The sequence below is a fragment of the Oncorhynchus tshawytscha genome, linkage group LG17, assembly GCF_018296145.1.
Source record: "Oncorhynchus tshawytscha isolate Ot180627B linkage group LG17, Otsh_v2.0, whole genome shotgun sequence".
NCBI lineage: Eukaryota > Metazoa > Chordata > Actinopteri > Salmoniformes > Salmonidae > Oncorhynchus > Oncorhynchus tshawytscha.
This window is the reverse complement of record NC_056445.1, coordinates 7,710,062-7,730,086: the sequence shown is the minus strand read 5'-3', so window position 1 is coordinate 7,730,086 and position 20,025 is coordinate 7,710,062. Positions and strand designations below refer to the sequence as shown.

Genomic DNA, 20,025 nt, shown 5'->3' with positions numbered 1-20,025 from the left:
CCTATGGATCATTCTATATCAATCAAGGGCCTTTTTCCAAAGCTGTTTTTGATTAGTTTCTATATCTCTCATTGCATATGAAATCAATCTTGAAAATCAAATCTCTGCACTCAAAACAACTTATATTTAAATAGTTTATATTTTTAAAATGTATTTTTCCCTCACTAACAAAAAACATAAGCTATCAGAGCAGCTAACCGATTGCTGCAGCTGTACATAGTCCATCTGTAAATAGCCCACCCAATCTACCTACCTCATCCCCATATTGTTTTTATTTACTTTTCTGCTCTTCTGCACACGAGTATCTCTACTTGCACATCATCTGCTCATTTTTCACTCGTGTTAATCTGCTAAATTGTAATTATTTCGCTAATATGGCCCAATTATTGCCTTACCACCTCACGCCATTTGCACACACTGTATATAGACTTAATTTTTTTCAATTGTGTTATTGACTATATGCCCGTTTATTCCATGTGTAACTCTGTTGTTTGTGTCGCACTGCTTTGCTGTATCTTGGCCAGGTCGCAGTTGTAAATGACGACTTGTTCTCAACTAGCCTACCTGGTTAAATAAAGGTGAAATAAAAAATAATAAACCGTGCCACTAAACCAGAAACAGCTTAGCAGCTACAACCAGCTTAACTATGGTCCAAACACTTTCATGACCATATTTCACAGCTGGGCTAACATGCCCCTTGCTGGTACTTCTCACAGAAACCATCACCATTTTATCCCCCAACACTTTCCCTGGTTGCCACTCAAAAATGTCATCTATCACTTAAAAAAATAAAATCACTCCAAATACACTGATTTTGAGGTAGGGTGGCGTTTTACGCCAAGTTACCTGATTTTCATGTTCCATTTTTTTGGGGCGTCGTGGCAATGATATTGTGGTGGTGCAGTGCCACCTGGTTAGCCCGGGTAGCACACACAGCCATGTCTAGTTCACCTGTCTGACCTTCATCTGCCTATGTCTGGCTCGTCTGTCATCCTGACTCGGAGCTGGAGCTCCACTCTGTTGGACGCTTTTTGTGGTGAGGGTTGGTGTGGGTCTCTTGTCTTCTTGGTATCCCTCTTCTGTATATGGGCATGTCTTTCTGCGTCTAGTCCTGTGTTTGTGTGTTAGTGATTTTGTCATGAGAATTAAAACAGCAGGGAATCATCTTTAAACAAGAGCGATGACTCGTCAGGCCTCTGTGGGAGCAGACGGAGCTGCCGTCACCGTTTGAGGCGCTGTTGTTTTAATGCAAAATCAATTCTCTTCATCCTGCTGACTTCACACAACCTGCTGCACACACACACACACACCGTTAAGACTTCAACAAGCCTCTCCAGCGCTCTACTAAGTAGATTTTTGTTTGTCAGTTCCTCGCTAGAAAATAAAGATTTCATTTACTTCCCAAATTGATTCCTTAAGCTTATTTTTTAGTGGGAGAGCGATGGGAGAACAGATTGTGTGTTTGTGTCAGGTGCCAGCCCATGGATTGACAAAACGATTATTGGAGAAAATAATCAACAGCAAGTTAAAGGGGTCTTTAGATGTATCTAGGCTGGCCAGCTGTGATAGTTACCTACTGACTGTCAGCACCTTATAGTTTTACTTTCCCTTCTTCAAGAACTTTCACAAGGGCAAGGCTATTGATTCTTCTAATTTTCTGAAGCACAAGAACAGATAGTCAAATTAAATTGGCACCCTTGCATTATTCAATTTCTTTTAAGTAAAACAATAAAATGACAACTTTTAGTGTTTGCAACTGCACATGACCTCAAACTGGAATTGAGATTTTTTTACTGTAAGGAGAAAATGAATGATTGAATATTCATATTAAGTTGGTTGGAGGCAATGGTTTGTCCTTTGCTGTGTAATTTCTCACCTGATAAGTTGCAGACGCCTACATGAGTAAAAATATCCCTGGGGTCAAGCTTCCTCACATCCAGGATCTATATACTAGGCGCTGTCTGAGGAAGGCCCAAAGAATTGTCAAGGACTCCAGTCACCCAAGTCTTAGACTGTTCTCTCTGCTACTGCACGGCAAGCGATACAGGACCAGAAGGCTCATTAACAGCTTCTACCCCAAAGCCATAAGACTGCTGAACAACTAATCAAATGGTCACCATGACTATTGACATGTACCGGTTCCCCCTGTATATAACCTCGTTATTATGTACATTTCTTGTTACGTTTTTTTTATTTGATTGATTCAACATTTTTTTTTTTTTTTTTACTTTAATATTTCATTAACTCTATTTCTTAAACTGCATTGCTGATTTAAGGGCTTGTAAGCATTTCGCTGGAAAGTCTACACCTGTTGTATTCGGCGCATGTGACAAATACTTTTGATTTGAAATAGCTATTCAATCAGTTTTGGAAATGAATAAACAGAACATTCTTCATTGCACTCCATAGTAAAGTGTAACAGTTTTGAGAATGACACAATTATTAATTTCCAAAAAGTTTGCTGCTTCAGTGTCTTTAGATATTTTTGTCAGATGTTACTATGGAATACTGAAGTATAATTACAAGCATTTCATAAGTGTCAAATGCTTTTATTGACAATTACATGAAGTTGATGCAAAGAGTCAATACTTGCAGTGTTGACCCTTCTTTTTCAAGACCTGGCATGCTGTCAATTAACTTCTGGGCCTGACTGATGGCAGCCCATTCTTGCATAGTCAATGCTTTGAGTGTGTCAGAATTTGTGGGTTTTTTGTTTGTCCAACCACCTCTTGAGGATTGACCACAAGTTCTCAGTGGGATTAAGGTCTGGGGGGTTTCCTGGCCATGGACCCAAAATATCAATGTTTTGTTCCCGAGCTACTTAGTTATCACTTTTGCCTTATGGCAAGGTGCTCCATCATGCTGGAAAAGGCATTGTTCGTCACCAAACTGTTCTTGGATGGTTGGGAGAAGTTGCTCTCGGGGGATGTGTTCTTACGCAAAATTGTGAGTGAGTCCAGTCCCTTGGCTGAGAAGCAACCCCACACATGAATGGTCTCAGGATGCTTTACTGTTGGCATGACACAGGACGGATGGTAGCGCTCACCTTGTCTTCTCCGGACAAGCCTTTTTCCGGATGCCCCAAACAATCTGAAAGGGAATTCATCAGAGAAAATGACTTTACCCCAGTTCTCAGCAGTCCAATCCCTGTATCTTTTTTTGCAGAATATTAGTCTGTCCCTGATGTTTTTCCTGGAGAGAAGTGGCTTCTTTGCTGCCCTTCTTGACACCAGGCCATCCTCAGTCTTCACCTCACCGTGCGTGTAGATGCACTTACACCTACCTGCCTGCTGCCATTCCTGAGCAAGCTATGTACTGTTGGTGCCCCGATCCCGCAGCTGAATGAACTTTAGGAGACGGTCCTGGCGCTTGCTGGACTTTCTTGGGCGGCCTGAAGCGTTCTTCACAACAATTGAACCGCTCTCCTTGAAGTTCTTGATGATTCGATAAATGGTTGATTTAGGTGCAATCTTACTGCCAGCAATATCCTTGCCTGTGAAGCCCTTTTTGTGCAAAGCAATGATGACGGCATATGTTTCCTTGCAGGTAACCATGGTAGACAGAGGAAGAACAATGATTCCAAGCACCACCCTCTTTTTGAAGCTTCCAGTCTGTTATTCGAACTCAATCAGCATGACAGAGTGATCTCCAGCCTTGTCCTCGTCCACTCACACCTGTGTTAACCAGAGAATCACTGACATGTCAGCTGGTCCTTTTGTGGCAGGGCTGAAATGCACTGGAAATGTTTTTGGGGGGGGGATTCAGTTCATTTGCGTGGCAAAGAGTGACTTTTCAATTAATCTTATCACTCTACATAACATTCTGGAGTATATGCAAATTGCCATCATACAAACTGAGGCAGCAGACTTTGTGAAAATTACTAAATAAAAACGAGCAGAGAAAGCTCACACTGTATAGTTCAAAAAGACAATTTGATGATTTACTTGGATTTGACCACTTTCCTCTCCAATCCTCTGCCATCTTCACTAGTGGGGTTACAAGGTAGGATTAGGGGTACATTTTGAATTGGACAGGAGGACACCTAATTTCAGGAATTTAATTGACCTAACTGTGGTTTGTGTACCTGCCTGGCTTTAGAGCACATCTGCTCACAACTATGACAGTCCTGTCTCCAAAGGAAGAGACAATCCTCTTGTACCTACTTGGAACTAAATGCTTGCGCTGATCAAGAATTTATTACTATTGACAGATTTCTCTTCACCTACCAAATTGCTATGTTTTATGTGCTCTCTACTGTATCCAGCTAACCACACTGCCAGCCCACCTCCAACATTCTCTAACCAGTTTGTGACTTACTCAAACTGTGCTTGTACTGTTTGACGGAGTGGTTTGAAACTTTTGAAGGACTCACTCCTTTTGACTCGCTTCTATTCATTCATGTTCTGACTCAATCACTGCTTGAAATTTCTAAAGGTTGGTGAAGTCCAACATGTTCCATCAATAAAGTAACCAATTTCTCATCTCTCAATTCATGAATGAAACTTCCCCCCCACATCCTGATTTAACCCTCCCGTTGTGTTCGAATCATGTTAATGATGTGTTCCTGGTCCAAAATGACCGCCCCATTATTGCTGATTTATAAATCTATAATACATATATTATCACCTAATGTTGTTAGATCTTTTTATCAACTTAAGTTCTTGTGAACGTTACATGTTTTGTACTTCTATTTTTATGGACTGTAGGCCTCATTGACCTGAGCTCATACAACTCATTTTTGACAACAACAATGTATGGATTATTTTGACTGTAACATACTCAGATGAAACCTATTGTGCTATGTATCAGACTACTTTGTCAAGGTTTAACAAGGACTCTCTCCTCCTCACCAGTGTCATGATCAAAGATATGATCAAGAGCCTCACATACAGTATATCGTTTGGTAATTGTGCTGCCACAGAATGAATTGTGAGCAAGGCCTCAAAAAAGCTTTATATACCAGAGCTGCGAGAGAAGTTCTATATATTAATGAAGCAATGTTGAGATTGTTTGTGAGAATGCCAACAGGTGGGGAAAGATTATTTTTGGGGGCGTTGCCATGGAAGCCAAGAAGGGGGTGGTTCACGTGCTCAAATGTGGTGGTCTGGGAGAGCAAGTGTGTCCATCTGATGAATTGGCATGTGCCTGAAGTAAATTTTAGACATTCTCACCCATTCATTTCTAATGACCGGAAACACCCGAAGTGTTATGAAAATCATCAACATTCATTTTGTGTGGACAAAGTCATGGAGCCGTATGACAATCAGATTAAATTAACTACATTTTTCAGAACTTGTAAGTTGGTCCAATTCGACTGGGAGACAGCAGGAGGGTTAATGTAGTTTTCAAAAGGTTGACCCCACCCAACCTAGCTATCCACTGCATATATCACAGCAGTAGCACTCGGATAATACTTCTGAGTCTCTTGAAATACTTGACCTTCCTCTGTCACCAACATTAGAATAGCAACCCTCACCTCCTCCCTTTTAAGGCACATTATCAAGTCAGCGTGATTACATGGACATATGGTAATGGCCCTTATAGCCAGTGCTCAGGGGGCTGCCTGGCACACATACGTCTTGTTGTAAGAGCTATTTGTTGTGCCGTGGGAGTGAAGAATGGGCACAAGCCTCAACTGCTCCAAAGATGAATGGTTTTCTGGGGCTGTAGATTTCCAGGCAATCAATTACTGTATCACTATGGGCCTAGTCTACACCAGCAGGACTAGACATATGATGTATACTGTAGCTAGATACATTCTCACTGGAGGAGAGGTGTGTTTGTATCCGGTGTGTGCGAGTGTGTTTTCAATGTTATACCATTGTTAGGCCCTCAACCCTCTTTGCATTAATCTCTGCCCATCTGTTATTGAATGTGGGTTGATATGAAGAGAATAATATGGCCAACAACCTGAACAGTTCCCTTTTCAAATTCCTCTGCCATACTGAAACATTTGCTGATGCAGTGGACCTGTGTCAGTAGTAAAGTGCTCGAACAGTTAGTGTGCGTCCCAAATGGCCCCCTCATCCCTACAGAGAGCAGTGCACTACTTTTGCCCAGCCTGGTGCCCACTGGAGCGCAGTCCGTTTTAGCAGATTTAAAGTGATTGGAAGTTACTGTATCCCCTAACGTAGTTCCCACAATGTGTGTGGATGCATGGGTGTGTATGTGCATGTCTAGACTAGACTAGTGTATAATGCTAGGCTTGTGATGAATCGTTCTCGACTACTCACAAGGCTAGCGTGGGCAGGTTTTTTTTTCTTCTCTCCAGTGAATTGATTCAAATATGTATGTTTGACTCAAAGTGTAGGGTGGTATATGCTTGGGTGGTATCCAGATTATCATACCTTCAAACAGACCTTGTGCCATACTGGGATATTTGGTAATACCGGCACTGGACACAAGGGGCGCTGTTTTCAAACCCCACTGTAATCCGAAGGTTAGCAATGCTAACAAGTACATGTAAAAATCCATAGAGAATGAGAACTAAATGCGAACGAGTGCATTGCGAGCATTTTCTACAGTCATTTTATATATAACAGTGAGTGACTCACAAGCAATTTCCCTCAAAAAAATGTAGGCACTGAGCAAATTTCAGGTCTGCTGAGTGCAAACTCGAAATTTGTGGAATTTCTGTGCAACTTCTGGACCGTGTTTACTGTGAACACTGATGCTGTACTCACTTTAGGTTACAGGTATAGTGGCTATTTGATCATAATGTAGGCTTATCCGAGTGGCTTAGCATAAACTATGGAGAGAATGCATCGCAATACATTTTAAAATGGAATTAGCTGTTCTGTATTTCAGCCTACAGTAGCCAATGTGTGGTGTTCAATGTAGGCCTATATTCCGTAAGACTTTTCAAAGAAATGTAGCGATTGATAGTAACCTGTTTATCCACTTGTCTCTCAGGCAAAGTGACTGAACATGTTGTATTTGTTTGCAAGAAACCACTTTACAAAATGAAATGCATTATTATTCTCATACCATTATTACGGATAATCAGGCAAATTATGCTACCCTTTGTATATTGGCTACTTATATTTTGAAACAGGCTTGAATAAGCTAACACTGCCCCAAAATACAACACTGCCCCTTGCAGATAAAATGCTCTTTACCTGACTTGCATTTTCAAAGAAGGCTAGAAATGCACGTGTTGTGCTCTTGTAGGAAGCAACCACTCTGACATTGCTGACTAGAAATGAGGTATAACTGGGCTAATAACTCACTAACAGAATATGAACAAATGTACACCTGGCTACATGCAGTTGTTGGTTTGATTGCAAAACAAACATATCTATTCGCAACCACTCATTCTGTAAACAGTTCAAAGTGTATAGTACAGATCCAAGTATGGCAATGATCTGTTTGCGTATAGGGATACTGTAGCTTTGATTGGTTATGGTGCACCGGTCTGTGTAGAGTATGGGCCTGAGTTGTCAGTCAATGCAATAGAATCCTACTTCAATGCACTTTACGAGAATCTCTTGCATAGTTTTTAGTACCCATAGTACCCAATGTTCATACTTGAGTAAAAGTAACAATACCTTCATAGAAAATACTCAAGTGTAAGTCACCCAGTAAAATTCTAATTTATATTTGAAATTTTTTGAATTTTACCCCGTTTTCTCCCCAATTTCGTGGTATCCAATTGTTTAGTAGCTACTATCTTGTCTCATCGCTACAACTCCCGTACGGGCTCAGGAGAGACTAAGGTTGAAAGTCATGCGTCCTCCGATACACAACCCAACCAAGCAGCACTGCTTCTTAACACAGCGCGCATCCAACCCGGAAGCCAGCTGCACCAATGTGTCGGAGGAAACACCGTGCATCTGGCAACCTTGGTTAGCGCGCACTGCGCCCGGCCCGCCACAGGAGTCGCTGGTGCGCGATGAGACCAGGATATCCCTACCGGCCAACCCCTCCCTAACCTGGACGACGCTAGGCCAATTGTGCATCGCCCAATTGTGCATCGGTTACGACAGAGCCTGGACGCGTAAAATTCTACTCGAGTCAAAGTATTTGCTATTAGATATACTTAAGTACAAATCATTTCTAATTCCTTATATTTAGCAAACCAGACCATTTTCTTTTTACTTTTATTTACGGATAGAGAGGGGTAAGCTCTAACACTCAGACATAATTTACTGACAAAGCGTGTGTGTTTAGTGAGTCCAACATATCAGAGGCAGTAAGGATGACCAGTGATGGTCTAATTCACACACTTATCAAGAGAACAACAAGTTATTTTGTGTGTCAGGGAAAACCTATGGAGTAAAAAGTACATAATTTTCTTTGACTGTTGTGAAGTAAAAGTTACAGATACACCAAATACTACTCAAGTAGTACTTATTATTTAAGTACTTTACACCACTGCTACCAGTAACCTTCATAATGAAAAGTTGTGTGACAAATGAAATGAAGAACGTGATCTTTTCTCCTAATGTATTGCACAAGTTGACTGCAGGTATTTACTTAAAGTGTGTGTGTGTGTGTATATATATATATATATATATATATATATATATATAGCTACAGCTACTTTAAGGAAATACCTGCCGTCAACTTGTGCTATATATTTATATAGATATACAGATATATATATATTTTTTTTAAAGAAAGTTACAATGGTATTGATGATATTAGGAAAACCATCCTGTGGCCCAATTACAGAGGAGGAACTTTAAATAAATAATATATATATTAATATATTATTAATATTTATTTATTTGACCTTTTATTTAACAAGCCAAGTCGGTTAAGAACAAATTCTTATTTTCAATGACTGCCTAGGAACAGTGGGTTAACTGTCTTGTTCAGGGGCAGAATGACAGATTTGTACCTTGTCAGCTCAGGGGATTCGATCTTAAAACCTTTCTTGATGTAATTAAAGATTGGACGTCTGGGAAAACCCCAGGGCTCGATGGCGCATACCAGTTGAGGTATATCCAACTGTTTTTGAGGTGCTCAGAGGACCGTTTATTAGTTTTAACCACTCTTATAACAATGGTAGATAATCAAATACTGAACAAGGCCTGATTTCACTATTACTGAAACACGACCCAGGTGGTAAATACAGTGCATTCGGAAAGTATTCAGATGCCTAGACTTTTTTCACATTTTGTTACGTTGCAGCCTTATTCTAAAATTGATTACAAAAATGTGTTAAATCCATTTTAGAATAAGGCTGTAAGGAAACAAAATGTATTAAATAATTTTTAGAATAAGGCTGTAAGGAAACAAAATGTGTTAAATCCATTTTTAGAATAAGGCTGTAAGGAAACAAGATGTGTTAAATCCATTTTTAGAATAAGGCTGTAAGGAAACAAGATGTGTTAAATCCATTTTTAGAATAAGGCTGTAAGGAAACAAGATGTGTTAAATCCATTTTTAGAATAAGGCTGTAAGGAAACAAAATGTATTAAATCCATTTTTAGAATAAGGCTGTAAGGAAACAAAATGTGAAAAAAGGCATGTTTCTGAATGCACTATATAAAGATCCTGTCCATTAAAATTGGTGGCCCCTTACACGTCAGTGTTGTGATGCAAAAATTCTAGCAAAATGCATAGAATTAAAGTTATTTTGGGATATTATTCATCGTAATCAGGAGTATTTTCTACATGGACAATAGATTCAAGATAATATAAGACAAGTACTGGAAACAATAGAACGCTATGAAAAATCCAGGAAACCAGGCCTGGTATTCATAGCTGACTTTCAAAAATACTTTTGATAAAGTACGACTGGAATTTACATATAAATTCCTGGAATATTTCCATTTTGGAGAATCTCTTATACAATGGGTTAATGTTATGTAAAATAGTAAATAATGGCTTCTTCTCATAGTATTAAGCTGTCAATAGGAGTAAAACAATGTTGTCCACTATCAGCATATCTATTTATTATGGCCATAGAGATGTTGGCAATTAAAATCACATCCAACAATAATATCAAGGGGTCTAGAAAGCCAGGGCATAAGTACAAAGGTGTCATTGTACACCGATGATTAATGTTTTCTTTGAAATCCACAAATTGGATCCCTCCACAGCCTCATAGAGTATCTAGATCATTTTTCTAACCTCTTGAGGCCGATATGTGAAGCTTAATAAAGGGCAGTGTTACTAGCAAGAGCAGTGTGCGGGTTTCTCGTTTTTTTTCTCTCATATTATTCAATTGTTTACTTGCACCTGCAGCAAAGATCGCTCAGATGTGCGAGTGCCTTTTGAATGGAAAGTTAGCAAAAGTAGATGCCATCTTGCTACCATGGAAAGGACAATACCTGTCTATTTGTGGAAAAATCACCCTGATTTAACTCTTTAGTCATATCCTAGTTTACCTATTTGCGTATGGCCTTGGCTTTACCTAACAACTTGTTTTTTAAATATGTGCAAAATATGACATTTTATTTGGCATGGCAAGCCAGACAAAATTAAACGGTTATGTTTATTATGAATATAATTTCGGAGGGCAGAAATGATTAAATATTAAAGCATTAGACCTCTCACTAAAGGCTTCAGTCATACAAAAGCTAGGTTTATATCCGAACTGGTTCTCTTGCAGATTAGTAAGAATGGCTAACCCTGTGTTCAAGAATGGCCTTTTTCCCTTTATTCAGATTACAGCTCCAAAATAGCATTATTTTTAAAACAAGCCATAGAAAGATGCAATATCAGTTTAACCCACCAGAAAAGACAGAAATGATTGCAACAAATATTATTATGATTAACTCAAATATGCGAACTGATAGAAAAGCAATTTAAAAAATATTTAAAAAAAACAAAACCGGTATAATTTTTTCTAAATGATATCATACACATGACTGGTGGAGGGAGGTATGTCACACATGCAGCTAACAAAAACATATGGAAATGTCTGCTCTATAAATTGCAACCAACAAGTTGCAGCATTACCTCAAAGATGGAAGGGGAGAAAGTAAGAAACTTGTCTGTTGGCCCTGCATTAAAGACCAAAATTGGTTAAAGAAAAGTGTGATAAATAAATAAAGTATACCAGTTTCAGTTAAGGACCAAAGAATTGGCAGCTGTGTCATATATATTTACACTGGACCTGTTCAATGGACCATGGTTTATGAACTGATGCACAAAACAACGCTGTATTGGAAACTTAGTTTTTCAATTAAAATTGTTGTACAAATGTGGGTGATACAACCCTACCAGCTCTACAGATTTTGCTGTGAAGAGACAGAATCATTAGATCATTTGTTTAAGTACTCTCCATATAGCTTGTTTTTGGTCGCAGGAATGGCTGAAGAAGTGCAACATTTATTTGGAGTTTTTTAAAATTAAATTTTACTAGGCAAGTCAGTTAAGAACAAATTCTTATTTTCAATGACGGCCTAGGAACAGTGGGTTAACTGCCTGTTCAGGGGCAGAACTACAGATTTGTACCTTGTCAGCTCGGGGATTTGAACTTGCAACCTTTCGGTTACAACGCTCTAACCACTAGGCTACCCTGCCGCCCCAATTAGCAGTTAATTCTGCTAATTGCATTGCTGGGTGATCTGAAAATTCAAAGTCAACAATATGTCAATAAAATAATAATGCTCTTACCAAAAATGTTTTCTTTTAATTTACTAATATATATATATATATATATATATATATATATGCCATTCATTTTTCAACTGCGATGTGATGTTCAACCAAAACTCAACCTTTCTATTCTCAGTTTCTACAGATTGTAAATTAAAAGGCAGGCTGACGGATGGGACTAAAAACAAACAAAACTAATGTAAAATATACTCCGTCCGTAAAATGTTTATAGTATGTATAATCTGGTAGTAGAATCCTAGGTTATGTTGTCCAATTAGCGGGGTTAGGGGAAATAATAAAATGAAAATTTAAAACATACCTTTTTTTTAAAGGAGTGGAACTGGCTTCGAGGTCCTGAGTTGAGTTTGAGGAGCCTATACTATCCTAGTGTTTTCTTCCCAGGGTTACCTTCCTGCCAACACAGAGAGGAGAGAGAGCACGCTACAGAGGAAGAGACAGGAATACTTCGGTTTCATAGAACAGTACTACGACTCGCGCAACGAGGAGCACCACCAAGACACGTACAGACAGGTAAGATGCTATGTATGACTACACACAGTCACATTTTGTCACTCTTTATTTCTTTCTCTCCTTCCTTTTTCCGCTCCTCTTCTCCCCTGTCTTTCTGTATACCTATATCCACTGAGACGATTTTATTTAACCTTTATTTAAACTAGGCAAGTTAGTTACAATGACTGCCTACCCCGGCCAAACCCTAGTGACGCTGGGCCACCCTACGAGACTCCCAAACACGGCCGGTTGTGATTCAGTCTGGAACTGAACCAGTGTCTGTAGTGACGCTTCTAGCACAGAGATGCAGTGCCTTAGACCGCTGTGCCACTCATGAGCCCATGCACTCATATATTGAGAGCAGTCTGTCTATGCTAAGCTCCGCTCCTCCACAGTTCATCCGTTCCAGTGGTGGATAAATATAATTCCTCCTCGGCTATCTACAGTTCAGACCCCTCCACCTCAGTGACGGCAGACATATTCATTTGCGCAGATAGAATGGGCTGTCCTGTGGGTGTAAATCCCCAAGCCCTCTTACCAGCCATTTCTCTTTGTCCCTGATGTGTTGGTTCACCCACAGCCCAGACTAGCCAAGCCACAGCCTGTCAGCGGCCGCGAGGCTGCATCACAGATCCAGTTATACGGTGATAAGTGGTTTTTCATGCTGCTCTCCTCTCACACATAGCAGTGGCTCTCTCGCTCTAAAATATGACCCTCCTCCCACCGTTGGTGTCAGACTCTCCCTCCCTCTGTTTATCAGGGAAATCACTTCTGCTGACACACACACCTCATATGTTTTACTATCCTTGTGAGGACCTAAGATTGTTTTCCATTCGAAATCCTATTTTCCCTAAACCTAACCCTAGGCTTCAAATAGCCTTTCTCCCTGCAGGGGATAATTGTACTTGTTTTACTCTCCTTTTGGTGATTTCCGGTGCCCACGAGGATAGTAAATACATGTACGCATGATATTTAAAAAACAATACGACCCTCCTTATGTGGTGTGTTGTCTATATTTACTATGGTGCGACAATATTTACTCTGCTGAGATCAACAACCGTTTCCCGCTAGAGTAAGATGAAGAGAGGAAAGCCCTCTCTTTGCCTTGAAGAAAATGACTGATATTTACTTTAAAATGGGAGAGCTTTAGGCTTCCAGCAAACTGAGTAGAAATGTCGCCTCAGCAGGGAGTCTGGAGACCGTTCTTCTCTACACTGATCTCAGTTCTGTGTTCAGTGGCAGAGTATGTTTTCTGTCTGATCACAGGCTCACTGCTGTTCCTGAGTCAGGGCTCAACTTCCTGACATTGGCAGTGCAAGACCTGTGACTGTATGTTCCCCGGTCTCTCTTCTGTAACTCCTCTCATCTCCCTACTGTAGTGGATCTCTCGCTCTCTCACACTCCCCCTCTCGCGCCAACTTTCTCTTTCAATCAATCAATCAAGTGTATTTATAAAGCCCTTTTTATGTCAGTGGATGTCACATAGTACTTATACAGACACCCAGCCTAAAAACCCAAAGAGCAAGCAACGGTGGCTCGGAAAAACTCTTTAGAAAGGCACTCCCTCCCACACTCTCAGGAGGGGACTATCAGGCGCTCCCTCCCACACTCTCAGGAGGGGACTATCAGGCGCTCCCTCCCACACTCTCAGGAGGGGACTATCAGGCGCTCCCTCCCACACTCTCAGGAGGGGACTATCAGGCGCTCCTCCCACACTCTCAGGAGGGGACTATCAGGCGCTCCCTCCCACACTCTCAGGAGGGGACTATCAGGCGCTCCCTCCCACACTCTCAGGAGGGGACTATCAGGCGCTCCCTCCCACACTCTCAGGAGGGTACTATCAGGCGCTCCCTCCCACACTCTCAGGAGGGTACTATCAGGCGCTCCCTCCCACACTCTCAGGAGGGTACTATCAGGCGCCGTCTCCCACACTCTCAGGAGGGTACTATCAGGCGCTCCCTCCCACACTCTCAGGAGGGTACTATCAGGCGCTCCCTCCCACACTCTCAGGAGGGTAGACACTCTCAGGAGGGTCAGGCGCTCCCTCCCACACTCTCAGGAGGGTACTATCAGGCGCTCCCTCCCACATTCTCAGGAGACTATCAGGCGCTCCCTCCCACACTCTCAGGAGACTATCAGGCGCTCCCTCCCACACTCTCAGGAGACTATCAGGCGCTCCCTCCCACACTCTCAGGAGACTATCAGGCGCTCCCTCCCACATTCTCAGGAGACTATCAGGCGCTCCCTCCCACACTCTCAGGAGACTATCAGGCGCTCCCTCCCACACTCTCAGGAGACTATCAGGCGCTCCCTCCCACACTCTCAGGAGACTATCAGGCGCTCCCTCCCACACTCTCAGGAGACTATCAGGCGCTCCCTCCCACACTCTCAGGAGACTATCAGGCGCCGTCTCCCACATCTACTGTATTTTGTTTGTTGAATGCTCGAGTCTGTCAGAGGCTTCATATTTCCTAGTCACATTTCTGTACTATATCCCGTTGAATTGTCTCATGTTGATGTGTGTGTGTAGCAGCATGTGCCTTTTTGTGAAAACAGCAGGTTTTTCCCCCCTCCACATCTAGGGCTGGGAAAAAGTCCACTGTGGATATGTGTTCAGTTGACTGTGTTGACTTATTCCCCTGGTGTGTGTTCATTTGTGGGTATGTTGTGTGTGTGTGTGTGTGTATGCGCGGCGACTGAATATGTGTGTGATGTGTTTGTGTTTACTGTTTTCTCCACGCCACCAGATTCGTATAGACATCCCCCGGATGAGTCCAGAGTGTCTAATGCTGCAGCCTATGGTGACCGAGGTAAGACTGGTTAAAGAGGCTGCAGACCCAACCCTCTCTCGCCAGCATGACCCCGGTCCGGTTCCCGTCTGCCCTGCCAGTGTTTGTCCGTCTGTCTGCAAGCTCCAACTTCTGAACTGGGTGAAAGTGGCTCTCTGGTTTGACGAGGCTCTCCTCCACACGTATGTGACGACGAGGTGTATGTGCTTGTGCCCCGCACTTGACCCCGCTGTGGTTCCATAGAGAAAGTGGGGTTTGGTTTGCAGAGACCTAGTGAGCCACACTTCCCCCTCCACCCAGTTCTGAAATATAGCCTGCAGTTCTCTGCCGTCAGTACACGCCTTGGACCCCTGAATCCAGTCCATCCACTAACCAGTGCTCTCTCTCTCTCTCTCCCTTCCTCTCTGTTCCCTCTCTGTGACGGCGTATGATAACCTCGGCTGCTCTTCTGTTTTGTGTTTCCTCTCTCTCCTCTCTGCAGATCCACATTGACATACCGAGAACTAATCCCCTTATTCCTCTCTTTCAACAAGCTTCTGTCCAAGAGGTGAGGCCTTCTATGCAGAACACACCGACTGCCCTGCCCAGGCAGTCACTCTCACCTCGACCTAGCTAACGTGCCACATCCTGTTCCGTCGTCTTATGCGCACACTGCACCACGCATGCATGCACATATACTCACGCTCTCTACTAAAGAGTGGAAACCGTCTGTTGTAATGGAATGTTCTTCCGCGCTTTTTTTTTGCACTCTGCAATGACTATTTTAGAAAACAGATTGTCATTGGATGTAATGGAGTGTGTCTGCTTGTGTGTCCTGAATAAGTGTGTTCAGTATTGCGAGTCGCACCCCTCTTCCGCCGTGTCCTCTATTGGCCTCTACCTCCGTTCCCCTCCCAGGCCACACTACTACCTCAGTGCTGTGAGAGAGTGCTAATGAATAGGCCAGCCGTCCTCACACACACACACCCACCCCAATATCTGCATCTCTCTCTTTCTCCTCATACCTCTCTCTTTCTCTCTCCTTTGCTTCTTTCTCTCTCCCTCGCCTATTTCTCTCTCTCTTTCTCTCTCTTTCTCTCTTTCTCTCTCTTTCTCCTCATACCTCTCTCTTTCTCTCTCCTTTGCTTCTTTCTCTCTCCCTCGCCTATTTCTCTCTTTCTCTCTCTTTCTCCCTCTTTCTCCTCATACCTCTCTCTTTCTCTCTCCTTTGCTTCTTTCTCTCTCCCTCGCCTATTTCTCTCTCTCTTTCTTTCTCTTTCTTTCTCTCTCTTTCTCTCTCTTTCTCTCTCTTTCTCTCTCTTTCTCTCTCTTTCTCCTCTCTCTCCTTTGCTTCATCTCCTTTGCTCATTCCTCGCCTTTCTTTCTCTCTTTCTACCTCTCTCTCTCTTTCTCTTCTCTCTCTCTTTTTCTTTCTTCTTTTCTCTCTCCTTTGCTTCATTCTCTCTCCCTCGCCTCTCTCTCTCTCTTTCTCTCTCTCTTTCTCTTTCTCTCTCTTTCTCTCCTATTTCTCTCTCTCTCTTTCTTTCTCTCTTTCTCTCTTTCTCTTCTCTCTCTCTTTCTCTCTCTTCTCTCCTCATACTCTCTCTTTTCTCTCTCCTTTGCTTCATTCTCTCTCCCTTTCTCTCTATTTCTCTCTCTCTCTTCTTTCTTTCTTTCTCTCTCTTCTCTCTTCTCTCTCTCTCTCTTTCTCTCTCTCTTTCTCTCTCTCTTTCTCTCTCTCTTTCTCTCTCTCTTTCTCTCTCTCTTTCTCTCTCTCTCTTTCTCTCTCTCTTTCTCTTTCTCTTCTTTCTCTCCTCTCTTTCTCTCCTCTCTTTCCTTTGTCCTACTGTTTTCAATTTCTGTCCCGAAATACTTTGGTATGGTGATGCATGCAACCGCAGAGCTGTCTAAAAATCAGCTATTTCAGTCTCCATTAGTTCTGATTGTCACCGTCTGTGTGCGTACAGTTCCTATAGAAAGTCAACACCTCCCTTGGATTTCTTCACATTTTATTGTGTTATAAGTGGGATGAAAACTGGCCACTCACATTCACTGTTTTCTTGGTAAGAAACTCTAGTGTAGATTTGGCTTTGTGTTGTAAGTTATTGTCCAGCTGAAAGGTGAATTCTTCTCCCAGTCGCTGGTGTTAAGCAGACTGCAGCAGGTTTTGCCTGTGCTTAGCTCCATCACGTTTCTTTTCATCCTGAAAAACTCCAGTCTTTGCCAATGCCAAGCATACCCATACCATGATGCAGCCACCACCACGTTTGAAAATAAGGAGGCAGTTACTCAGTGATGTGTTGTTGGATTTACCTCAAACATAAGGCTTAGCATTTAGGCCAAAGTTGTTGGGGCGGCAGGGTAGCCTAGTGGTTAGAGCGTTGGACTAGTAACCGGAAGGTTGCAAGTTCAAATCCCCGAGCTGACAAGGTATCTGTTGTTCTGCCCCTGAACAGTGTTATGCAGAAAACGGCATCCTCCGTTTTCTCCTATCACAGCCATTGAACTGTAGCTGTTTTTAAAATCCCCAATGGCCTCATAGTGACATTCCTCAACAGTTACCATCCTGTCCTGCAGCTCCGTTCAGAAGGATGACTGCATCTTTGAGGGGTCTGGGTGGTTGAATGCATCATCCACAGCGTAATTGTGCTTAATTGCACCATGCTTAGAGATATTCAATGTCTGATTTTTGTTATTGGTATCCATCTACCGATCACTGCCCGTCTTTTTGAGGCCTTTGAGAAATGTGTTTGGGGGGGACAGAGGAAGGGGTTAGTCATTCAGAACCTTTATTATGTGATTTGTTAAGCAACGCGCTACTCCTGAACTCATTTAGGCTCGCCTTAACAGAGTGAATAGGTATGCAATGACTGTATTTGAGTTATTTAATTTGTGTTAATTTGGCGAGGAAGTCATTTTCTTTTCACCTTCACATTAAGAGTGTTTTGTGTAGGTCAATGACTAAACATTACAATTGAAATACATTTAAGTCTCACTTTGTAACGCAACAAACTGTGGAGAAAAAAAAGCTGAAGTAGGTGTAGGTTTTCTATAGGCACGGTATGACTCTCCTGACACCACAAATGGCTGACTAATGCAAACATTTTAGTTTTTGTTAGGCACTGACATGGAATCTGTCTGTCTCACTGTGTGGGTAGAGGTCTCTCCCTAAGAGACCTACAGCACTGGACATGAAGTTGGCCTCGGTGGACCACTATGGCTATAGACATGCTGTTCACACATTAGCAGTGCGCTAATGGGGACGTGAAGCTAGAGCGAGAGAGAAGCACGCGTGTGTGTTTTTGTTCGCGTGCGTGTGTGGCCGTACACACATTTCTGTCTCCTCATGATTTCCCTTGAGGAGGCAATGCAGCACTGTGGGTGGAAAGAGGAGAATGATGAGGAGGGTGACAGGGGTGAAAGGGAAAGAGGAGAATGATGAGGAGGGTGACAGGGGTGAAAGCCTAATGCTCATCCAAGCAAGTCGTGTTTTTATGCATGATCAAATTGGAATAATTCAGTGATGGTGCACTGATGTATGTACAAGCTATTGTCTTAAAACATACATAACTCACCAGGTCCTATGGTTTTTAGTAGGCTTTTGTCCCTTTTTTTAAATGATTTTTTTTCATCTGAGAGCTGTATTGTAAAGCTTGCCTTATCCCAGATCTGTAAAAGCCAAGCCAACACTTCACTACTACATTTTTGGGCAAAATAACATGGAGATCGGGGTCCAGTCTGTTGACCACTCACTGTCATTGATTCCTTCCGCCAGTGGCTTGATGGGCAGCCTGTCCACTGCGTAACCATTACACGACACACTGTCTGGACCTAACCCTCACACACTGACAAGGTTCAACCCTGTCCTCCCCTGATCACACATTGACCCCCATCTAATCAGTTACCACCATGAGGTCAACGCACTTCACCTGTGACTCTGCTGCTGTTGTCGTTCCATTGATTTATTTAGAATGACTATGATTTATTATTCTGGCTTCAGGCAGTGTCTTTCAGCCTCTTCAGTCTCTTATTGACGCGCAGGAGCTGCCTTGGAGTGGTCAGGGTGGAGGGTGTCTGAAAAGCAAATAAATGGATAATGTGTTCACTATTGGCCTCTCTTCCTCTCTCTCTCTCTCTCTCTCTCACACTCACGCTCTCTCTCTGGCCATTGATTTCCTCCACCTGGTTTCACCCTCTGATGGGCTTCTGACCATGAATTCTGGCTGCAGGGAGATGAGGAGGAACAAGAACGTGGGTTGTTTCAGGGATGGAGAGGGCCAAAAGAGAGGGAAGGTGGAGGAGGCCAAGGGAATAACATAGATGAGGAGAGAGGGGTGGGGCTGTGAAAGGGGAGAAACTCACATTACCCTCCTCCCCACCCCACTATGATAGATGTGACTTTGATGATGAAAGCAGGGGGAGGGGTGGGAATCTCATACATGTCCATGTTTTTTAGAAGGACATCTCCAAACCATACTAGCTAGCATGACACGCCAGTACCCCAGGCAGCCAACCAACATGTTTTTTTTTTGAGGCCGTGGCGATCACAATTTGAGAAATGTGTTTATTTAGAAAATGACAGAAACATGGCGTCCGAGAAAGCGCTCTGCACGTGTGATGCATCGCTTGACATGTCAGAACACCGGCACAGACATTCAGGGGCCAGACTAGAAGAGGGAGGAGGAAGAGAATGAAAATATAAACATGCATCCCAAATGGCACCCTGTTCCCTATATAGTGCACTAATTTTGACCGGCATGCTATGGGCCCTGGTCAAAAGTAGTGCACTATTAAGGAGGGGAATGGTGTGCCATTTGGGACACGGCTAATTTGTATGTTTGATTTGCGTGGTTGATTTGCGCTGAACTTCAAGCCTCCTTTAATTCTCGGGGGTCTGACAGCAGCAAGGTGAAACATTTAAAACCCTCAGACAGAGCCTGTAACGAAGATGGAAGTGTTTGCCGTGCAGAATAGATTGGAGAAAGAAGAAAAGGACAAAGGAAAGTTCTTGATCCCGCAGTAGTAACGAGGCAGACGGGTCCAACCCGTCGATGGGAAATTGATGTTGAAGTGTCGTGTGTTCTTCAGTTCCAAGAACATTAATAGGACATTCTGGAACACGCTCCAATTCCACGTCACCGCTCACCACACATGCTTGTCCTATACTCTTCTGTCTAATCTCCTCACTTCTCTC

The 20,025-nt window shown here is 42.6% G+C and overlaps 1 protein-coding gene and 1 long non-coding RNA gene across 6 annotated transcripts in view; one reads left to right on the top strand and one right to left on the bottom strand.

The window, feature by feature from the left end:
* tbc1d22a (TBC1 domain family, member 22a) overlaps positions 1 to 20,025 on the top strand; it is a 212,999-nt gene that overhangs the window by 48,788 nt on the left and 144,186 nt on the right. For 3 of the 5 annotated variants that reach the window (XR_006079204.1, XM_042300051.1, XM_042300054.1), the window contains exons 7-9: positions 11,956 to 12,084; positions 14,811 to 14,873; positions 15,334 to 15,399. Coding sequence is in view for 4 of the 5 variants with exons in the window: in XM_042300051.1 (XP_042155985.1) it covers positions 11,956 to 12,084; positions 14,811 to 14,873; positions 15,334 to 15,399 (258 nt within the window). In the remaining variant the exon portion in view is untranslated. The remainder of the gene's footprint in view (positions 1 to 11,955; positions 12,085 to 14,810; positions 14,874 to 15,333; positions 15,400 to 20,025) is intronic. The other 2 variants (XM_042300052.1, XM_042300053.1) reach the window with 2 other exon arrangements.
* The window catches only part of LOC112216773, a 32,056-nt gene continuing 28,717 nt past the window's right edge, over positions 16,687 to 20,025 (bottom strand). Inside the window, exon 3 of the long non-coding RNA XR_002948395.2 lies at positions 16,687 to 18,905. This is a non-coding gene — a long non-coding RNA (uncharacterized LOC112216773). The remainder of the gene's footprint in view (positions 18,906 to 20,025) is intronic.